Source organism: Cebus imitator, unplaced genomic scaffold, assembly GCF_001604975.1.
Source record: "Cebus imitator isolate Cc_AM_T3 unplaced genomic scaffold, Cebus_imitator-1.0 Scaffold19, whole genome shotgun sequence".
NCBI classification, from domain to species: Eukaryota; Metazoa; Chordata; class Mammalia; order Primates; family Cebidae; genus Cebus; species Cebus imitator.
Genome location: NW_016107334.1, coordinates 11,180,665 through 11,195,554, shown reverse-complemented (window position 1 = coordinate 11,195,554; position 14,890 = coordinate 11,180,665). Strand labels below are relative to the sequence as shown.

The 14,890-nt window shown below is 41.4% G+C and overlaps 2 protein-coding genes across 3 annotated transcripts in view; both read left to right on the top strand.

Annotated features, from left to right (window-relative positions):
* The window catches only part of TARS3 (threonyl-tRNA synthetase 3), a 64,841-nt gene extending 53,251 nt beyond the window's left edge, over positions 1–11,590 (top strand). The window contains exons 16-19 of the mRNA XM_017518955.2: positions 4,402–4,506; positions 8,310–8,382; positions 9,173–9,287; positions 10,627–11,590. Of these exons, the coding sequence (XP_017374444.1) occupies positions 4,402–4,506; positions 8,310–8,382; positions 9,173–9,287; positions 10,627–10,775 (442 nt within the window). The 3' untranslated portion in view covers positions 10,776–11,590. The remainder of the gene's footprint in view (positions 1–4,401; positions 4,507–8,309; positions 8,383–9,172; positions 9,288–10,626) is intronic.
* Positions 11,591–12,970: 1,380 nt separating this feature from the next.
* TM2D3 (TM2 domain containing 3) overlaps positions 12,971–14,890 on the top strand; it is a 10,922-nt gene continuing 9,002 nt past the window's right edge. The window contains exons 1-2 of one of the 2 annotated variants that reach the window (XM_017518935.2): positions 12,971–13,109; positions 13,606–13,683. In XM_017518935.2, coding sequence (XP_017374424.1) covers positions 13,019–13,109; positions 13,606–13,683 — 169 coding nt within the window. In that variant the 5' untranslated portion in view covers positions 12,971–13,018. The remainder of the gene's footprint in view (positions 13,110–13,605; positions 13,684–14,890) is intronic. The other variant, XM_017518945.2, reaches the window with a different exon arrangement.

Genomic DNA, 14,890 nt, shown 5'->3' with positions numbered 1-14,890 from the left:
AAAAATACAAAAAAAAAAAAAAATTAGTTGAGCATGGTGGTGGGTGCCTGTAATCCCAGCTACTTGGGTGGCTGAGGCAGGAGAATCTTGTGAACCTGGGAGGCAGAGGTTGCAGTGAGTCAAGATCACGCCATTGCACTCCAGCCTGGGCAACAAGAGTGAAACTCTATCTCAATAAATGAATGAATGAATGCCATCTCCATAACATAGAAGTGCCAGGTGAAGCAACAAGTGCTGACATAGAAGCTGCAGCAATTATCCAGAAGATCTAGCTAAGATCAGTGATGAAGATGGCTACACTAAGCAATGGATTTTTAATATACATGAAACAGCCTTCTGTTGGAAGAAGATGCCATCTAGGACTTTCATAGCTAGAGAGGACAAGTCAATGACTGGCTTCAAAACTTCAAAGGACAGGCTCACCCTCTTGTTAGGAGCTAATGCAGCTGGTAACTTTAAGTTGAAGCCAATGCTCATTTACCATTCAGAAAATCTTAGAACCCTCACAGATTATGCTAAATCTACCTTTCCGGTGTTCTAGAAATAGAACAACAAAGCCTAGATGACAGCATGTCTGTTTACAGCATGGCTTAGTGAATGTTTTAAGAACATTACTGAATTAAAACTTCAATCTGAGTGGAAGATATGCTAGTTTTACAGAAAGATTTACTATCTTAAGCCGATTTTTCTGTTTTAATGTAAATGACTGAGATACTACCTTATTGATTCTTTCAAGGTCATGTTTGTGAAATAAACATTGCATGAGAGCTTTCCTGTCATCTACACTGTATGTTTAGAATGTTGAACAGATTTGAGTGTCTAAGTTGTAAATCTGTTGTCATGTGGTCTATTCTATTTGCATGTGTGCCACTACACACTGAGATGATAATGCTGTACAGTTTTAAATGGTAGCAGTTTCTATAGGCTGTAGGCTGAAATATTTTGATGAACTGCTTAGTTTTGGGATTTTATTTAAGTTGTATAATTTATTTTATTGCGAAGTAAAAACATAAAAAATACTGTTACACATCCTTCTGACTTTTATGGTTTCTAATGAGAAATATGCAGTAATTTGAGTCACTTTTCCTTTTTGTGTTACATGATTGTGATGTGTCTGACCGTGGACTTATTCAAGTTTATGTTATGAGGGTTCGAACTTCTTGAATCTGTAAGTTAATTGGTTTGCAGAAGTTAGATAGTGTTCAGCCATTGTTTTTCCATATTTCTTTTGTACTCTATCTCCCCTCATTCTGGAACTCAGGTGACCTGAATATTAGACCTTTGGGTATTTTTCCACAGTTTTCCGAGGCTGTTTATGCTTCCTTCAGTCTTTCTTTGTATCTTTCAGATTGGATGCATTCTCTTTACTCATCTTCAAGTTCACCAACTCTTTACCATCTCCATTGCTACTGAATCCATCTAATGACTTTTTAGAAATTTCTGTGATTGTAGTTTTCAGATCCACAATCTCTATTGTTCATGTTTTATATTTCTTACTGAGACTTTAGTCTTCCTATTCACTCCAGGTGTGTTCACCCTGCTTCTTGGGGTACAGTTATAATGGCTGCTTTCTAGCCTTTGGTAATTCCATCATTTGTGTTTTCTTGCTGTTGGACTCTTGTTTGTATTTTTTCTCACAAATTGAGAATTTTCCTAATGATTCATATACTAAATAATTTAGGATTATATCCTGAACATTTTGAATATTATGAGATGCTGTGTCTTGTTTAAATCCTAAGGAGATTGTCTTGTTTTGGGAGTGAATCTGCCTGGTTAGGTTCAGGTGGAGATTCCCAACCCACTTTTGTGGGCTGAGCTTCAGTGTCAGTTCAGTTATAGAAGCCTTACTGTAGTGATATTCAGATATGTTCCATGTGTTTGCCACCTAGTGGCCAAGTCCCATAGGTCATACCATGCACCAAAATGGAAAAGCTTCTGGGAGTTGACCCCTAACTTTTTGCCTGACCAACAGTGGAGTTAGTATGACTGAAAAGTCTAATCTCTCCCTTTTGGAGGAGCAAGGGTCAGAACTATTAGTAAGAAAGGCAAACCTTCAGAATCAGCACTACAACAAAGTTGCTTAGGGCCATCAGAATGCAAGCGAAACTTCTCATTTAAGAAGGATGCACAGGAGAAACAAATCAGCCCAGCCAGCCATCATAGGTGTTGTGTGGCAAATGGTGAGTCAGCAAACAAAGATGGAAGCAGTGGATTGCATACTAGGTAAGAAACCATGACAGTTGGAGCCATGTGGCATAAAGATGAACAAAGTAGGGAAACTAGGAGTGTATTTCGGAGGAAGAACTGATGTGACTTGCTCAGGCTTATGTATGAGAGGAAAGAGAGAAGCATCAAAGTCATCACTGTGATTAAGGGCTTTTCCCTAAAAAAGCAAGGGTGGATGAGAGTGTCTCTTGTCATTCATTACATTTAGCATGCAGAAAGTCATCAGATAAAAGTCAACATTCATTCCTGTGAAATGAACAGAAATTTCCTTATCATGATAAAGAGCCTTTATCAGAAAACAGCAATAACATCTCAACATAGTTGGGAAGAAGATGAATATGACTACTATTTGTATTGTTATTCAGAATCATTCTGGGATTACAAATATATAAAAGAAAGATTAAATTATTATTCATAGATGTTAAAATGTGGAGAAATCCAACAGAATCAAATGGAGAAAATGGGAACTGATAAAAAAAGGAAGGTAGAAATCAATTTGCCTTCATAATATTAGCAATAAACTGCTGGGAAATGCAATGGAAAAAAACATTTCAGAAGCAACAGCAACAACAAAATAGAAAATAGGAATAAACTTAATAAATGTAATTATAGTCGTGATAGGGATATGTTTTGAGAAATGTGTCATTAGGCAATTTCATTGTTGTGTGAACATCACAGAGTGTACTTACACAAACCTAGATGATATAGGCTACTACACACTTAGGCTATATGGGATAGCTACTGCTCCTAGCTACAAATGTGTACAAAACATTACTGTACTGAATACTGTAGGTGCTTGTAACACAAATCACTAGATGATAAGAATTTTCAGCTTCTTTATAATTCATGGCACCACCATCGTATATGCAGTCCATTGTTGACAGAAATGTCATTGGGTGACACATTACTACAGATGTTCTTTATAAGCATACACTGTAAAAATTTCTCAAAGATCATAAAAAAGTTATTTGAATGAAGATTCATACCACACTTTGGAATGAGAAGAATTGACATTGTGAAGTTATTAGTTCTCAAATTTATCTGTTAATCTAATATAACCAAATCCAATGGGGTTATTGTGGGGGAATGTGGCATTCATCCCAATGTTTCTGATAGCATAGATGTGTAAGCATAGTTGATGTCACTATTTGCTCTTCTTAAGGCTAGAAGACATGATTAAAAGAAATGATAGGACAGAAATTTTGGATACCCAGCCTCTGTGAAAGGATCAGCCTGTTTCTCTTCCTTCCCCACACAAAAACAACATGATGTAACATTCAGGAATATTTCATACTGGTTTCAGTTTGTGGGATGGATTTCTTTATATACCTGCATAGGAATGGACTCAAGCTGCCCACCCCTACCCCAAAGCTTCCTGTAGGGTCTAGACAGAGGGTTTTGCCCGCAGTTATTCTATAATGGCTCTTGGCAGACGTGGTTGGCAGTGATGATATCCAGTTGTAACTCATTCGAAGTAGGTTTAATTAATGAGTTTCTCTGTTTGTATTTGTTTGTTTTATTAATTTGTTAAATTTATTTTATTTTGGTAGTAGCTAGCTGATATAATTTTTAGATAAAAATTCCTCAAAAGAACTTTGTGTCACATGTTACATTTGTTGCAATAATGTGAAATTTATCTTTCTGACAAACTTGTGCAGAGATCTTGAAGTGGCTTACAATTAAGTCATTGTTTGCTTTTTTCTTTTTTTTTTCCCTAAGGGAAAGAGGGAATCATTAAATGTAAGGTATACCTCATGAGGGTTTTAGGGAATTTGACCAGTGGACTTTGAGAACACATATCAGGAACATTTTAAAAATGAAGATTATAATATGGGAGATAGTGGCAAGAATGGGGGTACATTTGGATCAGATGAGATTGTTTGTGAATTGACATTTTGTGAAGCTGAGAGAGAGGATATGTGGAAATTCATTATACTGTCCTCTCTACTTCTGTATATGTTTCAGTGTTCTCTAATAAAAAGTTTTAAAAATAAAAGAAAAAAGATTAGCAAAGAAAACAGTGAAAAAACAAGACAGTCACAGAATAAATAAGGTTAATGGAGAGGTATCCAAAACGACTAATCTAAATCTATTCTCAAAATTAAATATAAGGCTAGAAGATAGTTATTATTGACTCTTAGGAAAAGACTTAAATGTATAATTTTCACTTTTTAGTAAGGATGGGGATGATAAGAAGAGACCTGTGATCATTCATCGAGCCATTTTGGGATCATTGGAAAGAATGATAGCCATTCTTTCAGAAAACTGTGGGGGAAAATGGTAAGTGATATGGAAAAGAAAAGCTATATGCCTATAATTCTTTTTAATTTTTATTTACTTTTTATTCCTTTTTAAAAATTATTCTTAAAAAATCATGTGTAAAAGATAAAAGTAGTAACAAAAGAAAGGGCATTTCCTGTCTTATAGTTGGCAGGTATCCAAACAGCAAATAAAGAGTTCTTGTTCCATTTACCAGATGAGAAAACAAAAACTAAGGCAGAGTGGCATAAAACTGTACCATTTACCTTTTGGGGGACTCAAGTTATCTTTTTACCTATTTTCAAGCCCTTCAGAGATCTAGTTGCTGTCTCAAAAACATGTGACCCATACTCCTAGGTACTGCCTCTCCCCTGCAGCCATCCCTCCTTCAACCCATATTGTTTGCCTTTGGGGTTCCCTACAAGCACTGAGGAGGAGAATGGGTAAACCTGATTGATAAATGGCACAAACTCAAAAGAAGAAGGCTCAGCAGCACAGCCCATTTAGGATGACAGTGGGGAAGGGAAGTGTCCTAAAGAGCAGAATTTTGAGTGGTGCATCTTGTCCTTTTTGCTTGGAAGGAAGAATGGCAGCGATGTGGAGTTACATGGATGCATGTGCTCTAGTTACTGATTTGGCCACAAGGTCAGAGATGTAGAAGTAGTTAGATTGAAAAATAAAGTACATAGATTTGGGAAACAGAAATGTGGATGATCACTCAGAATGGGCCAACAGAAGTGGTATTGCCACCAAAAGGCCCCCACTGTTGAGGAATTTTTCAATATTCCAATACAAGAGGACCCATTCTGTTAAAATCAGCTTCTTTTTTTCCCTTAGTAGTTGCTCAGTGGCTCATGGGCAAAGTGGCCACTGATGGAAATGCATGGGCTCAACAACATGGACCTTGCTTCACTAAGTTCCATCTGGCTACATCTCTTCTGAGGATTCAGTTTGCCATCAGTAGTGATTAATCATGATCCCCCACTCTGGTACCATAACCTGGGGGAACAGCCAGTGGTCTTGTAGCAGCTCGATTACATTGGATCCCTTTTGTCATGTAAGGACCAATACCTTGTTCTCTCTGAAGAGAGACCCACTGTGGGTTTTGCTTTGCTCTTCTTTGCTGCCATGCTTCTGCCAGCAGCACTAAATAGGTACTTATGTGCTGCCAGGAACACAGTAGTGCTTCTGACTGTGAAAGAGATTTTATAGCAAATAAATAAAGCATTGCACTGACATTATGGGATTCACCACTATCACCACACACTCAGAAACAAGTGGCTTTACTAGCAGTTATGGCACCAGCTGGCAGACAACATCTGATGATGTGTCCTAGCCTGTGGAAATGCTGCAAACCGGCAACCACTTGTGACATTTCTACCTTCCATTCCATTTTTAGAAATTGGCTGAGGATCCGCTCATGCAGTTTAGTTCTCTTTTCAGAAACTACTGCCCCCACTGCTGCTATTGCTGGGCGCAGTCCCTGCAGCTCCCACTGTGGTCACTGGGCAGTGGATGTTACTGCTAGTGTCACTGCAACCAGTTCCTCCAAAAGCTCCATGTCTCTGCATTACCCTTCTTTGCCAGAATGGATTCCATGTGGTGCCTCCTTCTCCACTCTGTCTTAAGTCAGAGTGCCATGTTTATACATTAGCAGAACCTAGATCACACCCATGCATACTAGCATTCATGTCCACGGAGGCTGGAGAAGCACATTTTTGAGCAGAAAGCTAAGGTAGAAAGTTTCCTAAACAAAGTATCTTCCAGAAGTCCTGGGTAGCTAGAGAGTCTATGTATATTCCTGATATTTTGTGATCATAGAGAAATGCACTTAGATGTCATGGAGTTTCTAAGCTATTGAAGTTACAGATAAGCCAAAAGTATGGATATGAGTATGTGTATGCCACCTAAGTATGAGTTAGCTTGTTTTTCTTTCTTTCCAGTTGGTTTTAAATCATTTACCATAGGTGAGAGATGATGGTGTCTTGCATTAGAATGGTAACAGTGAAAGTGGTTTTAAAAAAAAAGAACTAGTGAAATAGGAGATGGAGAGGCAGACAGGAGGTGGTTGGGGCCAGTGCACTGAGTGTACCTTCCTTTGTCGCAGAGACTGAGGTATAGTCCCTGCACTTCATACATCCACACTTCAGACAGCAGTCAGGCTTGTGGGGAAATCTCCCCAGAGCCAAAAGTAAAGACGGCTAAAATGTGGCTCCTTTGGGGAAGTAGGGCTGGGGATGGGGTGAGGACAGAGCTCAAAAGGAAACATCTGCTTTCCATTATATACCCTGTATTTCTGTGTTTTATCATTTATCATGTATTATTTTGTGTTCGTAATTTGAAAACAAGTATGTATATATATATATATATATATGCACATTTATAAAGTGCTGTCTGAAATAGTCCTCATTGTATGTCCTTTCACCTTCAGATTAAGGGAAAAGGCAAACATGTCCCACATCGGACATTGCTTATACCTACCGTGCCATGTTTTTTTTTTTTTTTTAGAAAAATTATATTTTGAAATAATTGTAGGTTTACTTGTTGTTTTAAGAAGCTATACAGAGGCCAGGAGTGGTGGCTCACGCCTGTAATCCCAGCACTTTGGAAGGCTGAGGTGGGTGGATCACCTGAGGTCAGGAGTTCGAGACCAGTCCGGCCAACATGGTGAAACTCCATTTCTACTGAAAATACAAAAATTAGGTGGGTGTGGTGGCGGTGGCTGTAGTCCCAGCCACTCAGGAGGCTGAGGCAGGAGAATCACTTGAACCTGGAATGTGGAGGTTGCAGTGAGCCAAGATCGCGCCATTGCACTCCAGACGGGTGACAGAGTGAGATCCTGCCTAAAAAAAAAAAAAAAAAAAGTTATATCGAGAGGTCCAGCACACTCTTTACCCAGTTTTCCCCAGTGGTAACACCTTGTAAAACTAGATACAGTATCACAACCAAGAGCTAGACACTAAGACTGTCCACCAACCTTGTTCAGATTTCACCAGCCTCACGTGCACCCATTTGTGGGTATATGTATTTAGCTGTATAAAATTGTGTCACATGGACAGACAGTGTAAGACCACCAGTCAAGGCACAGGACAGTTCTATCACTTGTAAGGCTCCCTCCTGCCCCCCTTTCGCCACACTGAAACCATCCCATTCCTGTCCTTATCTGACAACCGTGGACCTGTTCTCCAACTCCATCATTTTGTCATGTAAAGAATATTACATAAACATTTACACAGTACACAAACTTTTGAGGTAGGCTTTTTTTCACTCAGTGGAATTCCCTTGAGAGCCATCCATCATACATGTTGAGATCAGTTAGTTGGTTCCTTTTTTTTTTTTTCGCTGTTCCAGTTTGGGGCTATTATAAATGAAGCTGCTCTGGACATTAGTGTGCAGGATTATGTGTAAACATACGTTTTCATTTCTCTGGGACAAGTGTCCAGGAGTGCAGTTGCTGGGTCATATGGTAAGTGCATGGTCAGCCCTTTGCAGAGATGGGAGCTGCAGTCTTTTATGAACTAGTCTCAGAAATGATGCGCCAACACTTCTGCACTAATTTATGGTCACATAGACCCGCTCTGGTATAGTGAGCAGGGAACTCTACAAGGGTGTGATTCTCCCCACGCTTGTGCTATCGAAATTCCAAAATTCTTCTTTTGTTTACTTTGCGGCCTTCAAACTTTAATATAATTTGGTTTTCTTCCATGCCACTCTCCTGAAACTGCCCTCTTGTAAAGTCTTTAAAAGAATCTTTGGTTATTTGAAATCATTTAATAAGTAGCCATTATTAGTCTTTGAAAAGACGTATTTTATGTATTTTTCAGGCCTTTCTGGCTATCTCCTCGTCAGGTAATGGTCATCCCTGTGGGGCCAACTTGTGAAAAGTATGCACTTCAGGTAAAATCAGAGTCATTTAAAGTACATAATAATCTTGCATGTATTCTGTGTAGGTCATTGATTTGGAATGTCCTTCATGTTTTAAAATATTGCAGAACTGACACGTTAACAATCCGTGTTTTCAGTAGTTGGGAGTAACACATGTATCATGTCTCTGTAGCTATATCAGAAGTATTTTATTTCTTAATGTATCATGTCTCTGGCTGTAGCAGAACTATTTTATTTCTTAATGTTTTTGGAAAATTAGTATTTTAAAACATCTCATAATTATTCATTTCTACATGGCTCTATTAGGGAAGAAGATTATCTGTTGCTGTGTCACAAGTGACCCCAAAACTTAGCAGCTTTAAACAACAAACATTTATTATCTCACAGTTCCTATGAGTCAGGGTCTGGGAGCAGCTCAGTTGGTGGATTGTGGTGCAGAGCATCTCCTGAGGCTGCAGTCTCGCTGTGGGCCAGGGCTGTAGGCCTCAGGGCTCACTCACAGTTGGTGGACACAGCTCCTCATCACCTGGGCTTCTTCATCGGTTGCCTGAATGACCTCAAATGGCGGTTGGTCCCCCAAAGTTAGTGATCAGAGAGAGATGGGAGCTGCAGTCTTTTATGAACTAGTTTCAGAAATGATACACCAAGACTTCTGCACTTACTTATGGTCACATGGACCTGCTCTGGTATAGTGAGCAGGGAACTCTAAAAGGGTATGAATACCAAGAGTGGGGAACATTGGGGCTCTTCTTGGAGACTAGGTACCATAATGCAACAATAAAGGTGTTTCATTTTCTTCTAGGTATCCAGTGAATTTTTTGAAGAAGGATTTATGGCCGACGTTGACTTAGATCATAGTTGTACACTAAATAAGAAAATACGAAATGCACAGCTGGCTCAGTACAATTTTATTTTGGGTAATTTAAGTTTGCATATATTTTTCCAAATGCTTGTTTTTTTTTTTTTTTTTTTTTTCACTTCAGTTCCAAAAGACCAAATAAGAAATATGGTTCAACTAGTTGATTATCATGATTTGTCTATTTAATACTTACACAAAAAGAAGAGTCCATAGTGTTCCTGGCTTAGCTGTTCCTAGGTGCTCTTTGTTGTTTGCCGCAAGAAGAGTTATGAAGTTTTACCTGAATCCCCTGGGATAGTTTTACTAGCAATAGTTAGTATTGCCTGCCAACAATGAAAAGAACTGTGAAAATGATCCCATCAGTAGAATTATATTCTTTATATTTCAGCCTCATAGGCCTGAAATATTTTCCCTCACTTTTCTGGCTTATGAGAAATCTTTGGGATTAAACTAACAAAAGAAAAGATTCCAAATTTAAAATGATCCAAAGGAAAAGATTAAGGCGAAAAATAAAATGTCCTTTTAGCACATGACTAATTAGATGCAGAATCTAAAATTTAGGCTTTAAAAATGATTCCAAAATTAAGAGAAACTAACATTGACATAACTGCAGGCATAGTATTGCTATTTCCTGTAAGTTGAGAGTCTATAGAAGGCAAAATAAATATGCATAGAGTTGCTCTATTGACAGTGTTTCACTGATCATGTTTGACGTCATAGTAGGTATTGTGGTGTTTCAATCAGGCTTCTTATGGTGGCAGAAATCTGAACTTAGTTTAGACAAAGATAGCATTTTAATGGAAGGGTCTTGGAGTTTCCTATGACTTGAAAGGTAGAGTTAAATACCAAACCTCTAGAAGAGCAATCAGAGCTCAGCCCTCACCAGGACTGTTTCTCCCATTTCTGGCTCCTGTCTCGCTCTGGTTCTTTATGCTTCTCTTAAATATCTACCTTATTCCACTTACTGCAGACCGGTTTCTTCCTTCTGTATGGCAAGAAGCAATGGCTGTATATTCCTGCATCATCTCACAATATGGGTCACTAGAGAAAGCAAACTTTTTACCCACATTCCAGAAAATTCTGGTGGGGTTGCATGGGTCTGGTGTCCACCCGTTGGCTCATCAGGTATGCCAGGTGGAGTGAGTGAGTCTGTAAGAGCTCCCCACTCTCATTTGCACCCTAGGACCACAAGAGCTGTTCTCTCAAGTGGACAATAGAGAGATGGGATCAGAAGTCATTCCTTCCCTCAAGAAACTTACCAGAGGATGAACCTAATGCTCATTAGATGATATGTATTAATAATGAAGAACAACTCGTTAAAAACATTTCATGTGACTGCTGACTTAATGCTTGGTGAACTGATTTAAAATACATTTCTTTACCTTTCCTTTTTGCAGTGGTTGGAGAAAAGGAAAAGATAAATAATGCTGTAAACGTGCGAACAAGAGACAACAGAATTCATGGAGAGATTTTAGTAACTTCTGCCATTGATAAACTGAAGAATCTCAAGAAGTCACGGGCACTCACTGCTGAGGAGGACTTTTGAAGTCCTTCCCTGGTATTTGCTTCTGTGTAACTTTGTTTTGACCCTTAAAAATGTATTTTTCTTAACATGTTAGTACTTCTAAGACTTTGGAGCCATGGATGGGTCCACTCATGGACTAAGCTGAGGAAGGAGACAGTGAATGTGTAGCTGACATGTACAAAGTTTAATTCACTAATGTCCACGGGTGACAGTCAGAGGGCACATGTGGGAAATTTTCCAGCAATCAATCCCTTGAGAAACTTAAATGGGGAAATATTATTTATTGAAAAAGGGAAACAAAACACTAGGAAATGATTATGAAATGTTAGTGCTATGATTTGTGATTTTCTAAAGATGAGTTTCAAATAAAAGTCTGCAGTTTTTTTAATATGAGGGAAAATCTTATATTCTAATACATCTCAGGTATTTTTATGACTCTTTTACTAAAATTCACACTGAAACTTTATCTTCAAATTTGGAATCATTACTTAATTTTGTTTCAGCCAATAACCACAAAAGCAGCAGCTACTACTAATTATTGGATTACCGACAGGAATTCAGTTCTGTGGAATCTGGTGTTTGCACTATAGGTTGAGTTGCCTTGTAAATGTTTGTAATTCATAATTGGGTTTTGTTCAGCTTTAGAAAAAATAAATTCCCAAATGAACTGCATCGGTGTTTCCAGTGTTTCAGTTAAGCTGCTCACCTAAATTACTTTTTTGATGGGATGACATTCCATTGATTTATATACTGAAATGGATTTCAGATTTAACAGAGAGGAATGCGTTACTTGCCCAGAACTGAATTAAAATGGCATTATGTCAATAGAGAATTCAGCTACCAAACAAGAAGTATTGTGTATTTGGTGAGGCGCTGTGGAATTCAAAGGAAATGTCAGAAATTCTCTCTCTGTTCAATATACTGATCATTTAGTTAACTTCCTGAGGGATGTGAACAGTTAAACAGTTGGTAAAAGAAAACAATATCTATCAGACCTGTGTAGATACGGTACAGATTGTGTGATTTTTTTTTTTTTTTTTTTAAGACCAAGTCTTGCTCTGTCGCCAGGCTGGAGTGCAATGGCGCGATATCAGCTCACTGCAACCTCCGCCTCCTGGGTTTAAGCGATTTTCCCGCCTCAGCCTCCCGAGTAGCTGGGACCACAGGCGTCTGCAACCATGCCCGGCTAATTATTTGTATTTTTAGTAGAGTTGGGGTTTCACTGTGTTAGCCAGGATGCTCTCGATCTCCTGACCTCGTGATCCGCCCACCTCGGCCTCCCAAAGTGCTGGGATTACAGGCGTGAGCCACCGCGCCCGGCTGTGATAACGATTTTTAAAGCTAACATTCAGGGCTTACGTGCAGGCACTTTTCCATGTATTTTAAAAAAAAATCATTCATCAAACATGCACTTGAGGGATGGCAGTCAGAAGGCCCCGGAATGAATGATCCCGCAGCAGGTGGGTGGGAGGAGAGCGCAGGTCACCAGCCTGGTTCCTTCCAGGTGTTTTGTGATAGAAACCGGCAAGGGTCGCAGCGAGCTGGGGCCTGAGCGCTGCTCCCCCGATGTCCTCCCTTCCCCAGGCAGGGCTGTGCTCTGGACCCTCCCCTCACTTCGCAGCGCCTCGGGCCATCCTGCTACTCCAGGTCTGAGAGTAACTTTCTAAAAGTGCTGCGTATCTTCCATTAGCTGGCCAAAAGTGAAAACCACGGCAGGCTTGAGCGCGGGCCCCCAGGGGAGGGCCTCTCGTCGCCCCGGGGCCGCTTCCCCGACTGTAAATAAGTGTCTTTAGGATGAAACGCCACGCGATACTGTCCTCAGAACCTTCGCACAGGACCCAGCACACAACATCCGACCACACCCACATTTGCCAGCCTCTGCTCTGGGTGGCTTCGGGCGTGCATTTCGGTCCACGGATGACCTTTCTCAGGTTTTCTCAGGTCTCCTGCGGTGGAAAGATTAGTGAGCCCTTCATTCAAGGGCGTGAGGTGCGCGTTGGAACCGAGCAAACTCCCAGGCTCGCAACTTCCTCGTGGACCTCCCAGAGAACGCAACCAGAAGAAAAACCACGCGCTACCCGCGCGGGGAAAGCGCAAGCGCAGACGCCAGCCGCCCGAAGACGCAGCGCGCCTGCGCCCACTGCCCGCTCCCGCTCCGAGCCGCGCCCGCCTCGCCCCGCCCCCACACGCGCGCGCCCGCGCCCGCGCCCCGCCCCGACTCGCAGGGCCCGTCCCCGGCCCGGACGTGTGCACGCGCCGGCAAGATGGCCGCTGGGGTGCGCCCGCTTCGGGGCCTCCGCTCCGTGTGTCGCGTGCTGCTCTTTCTCTCGCAGTTCTGCATTCTGTCAGGCGGTGGTGAGTCAAAGGCCGGGATCAGCGCCGGGTGGAGCTGAGTGGCAGCGGGGCCCCGGGAGCTGCTAGGAGGCTGGGCCCACGGGCGGAGGCTGACGTGGGGAGGAGGCCGAGTGCCCGGCTCCGGGCGGCACGTCGCTGCATCTGGAGTCTGGCGCCCTGGCCGCCCGGCCGGAGGCCGCCCCTCCGTTACGACGACACCGAGCTGCCCATCGTGGTTGCGGAGCCCTGGAACGGAGGTGGAGCGCTTGGGGGCTCGGCTGGGGAGGCGGAACTGGAGCGCGATGCCGCCCTTCGGTCCCTCGTTGCCGGCAGATCTGAACTGTTGTCCACCCGTTGACGTTTCTTCCCTAAGTTTTGTGTTTTCTGGATGCCAAGCCGTGAGGTTTTCATGAGCAGCTTATTGGCCTGGTGTAGACCCGCCGTGTTAACCACACAAAACAAGGTTTTCTCGTCCCGGGATAACATGTTTGTCTAATTGTACGATCCTTAAATTTAGAGCAATCGCAGGCGCTGGCTCAGTCAATAAAGGATCCGGGCCCAACACGTACATTCACAGTAGTTCCCAGGGCAGCAGGTACTAGACATTTTCTATTCTAGTAAATGTGTGTATTTATATCTAGTAATTTCTCTTTGTTTTTGATAAAAATTTCCTTTAGTATACGAAGTCACTTTCTATTTTTGAATATTTTATTGTATTTTAGATGATGTGAATTAAGGGCAGATACACAGCCATTTTCAGTAGATAGTCTTCGCATTTGGATGCCTTTTGACGTTTCTACCTCATCTCTTTTTCCAGTCTCATGCTCATTTGTCTCCTTATTTCTATTGTTTTTCCACTTCTTCCATCAAAGTAACCTTCAGTCAGTGCTTCTTTCCCTTCAGCAAATTTCCTCTACTTCTAGAATCCTGTTCCTGATGTTATATATGAAAGACTCCCCCAGGACTGTGTGAAATGGAAGGATCACAGAGGGGCTGGCGGAGACCTGGAATCTAGGTCTGGTTTTGCTATGAGATCTTGAACAAATTATGCCCTTTGGACCTTGGTTCTCATCTTTAAAGCGGTGGGGTTGGTCTGATGGCCTAAAGTCATTTCTGCTTTGTGATTCTAAATGTCCACCTTCCAGCCACATAGTCATGGGATTACAGAAGAGAGTATTTTGTAGAATTGTCCACTTAATACAGTGAGTAAAGTAGGACCAGTTTTAAATAAGCATTAGTGTATTTTGCTAAGTGGAGGCTTTGACTCTAATTTCATCAGTTTAGAGTGACATTACTTCAGTGAATTGAAACCAGCAGAGGTATTTTACTCATTATTTGGATGTAAAAAATAGTAGTGCACTTGAATTTTAAATGCAGATTACTTTTTAGAGAAAGCACAAGAGTTCTTGACTCTTGCAGGCTTTTGAAAGCCCTTTTCAGGAATACTTGCAATTTTGATCCTCTCAGTTGGTAAAAATACATTGCACACCTGATGAGGTTGGTTGGAAATAAGTTGTAGCTGAGGCCAGGCGCGGTGGGTCACGCCTGTAATCCCAGCAGTTTGGGAGGCTGAGCTGGGTAGATCACCTGAGGTTGTGAGTTCGAGACCAGCCTGACTAACATTCAGAAACCCCATCTCTACTAAAAATACAAAATTAGCCGGGTGTGGTGGCGCATGCCTGTAATCCCAGCTACTCGGGAGGCTGGGGCAAGAGAATCACTTGAACCTGGGAGGCAGAGGTTGCTGTGAGATCACGCCATTGCACTCTAGCCTGGACAACAAGAACGAAACTCCGTCTCAA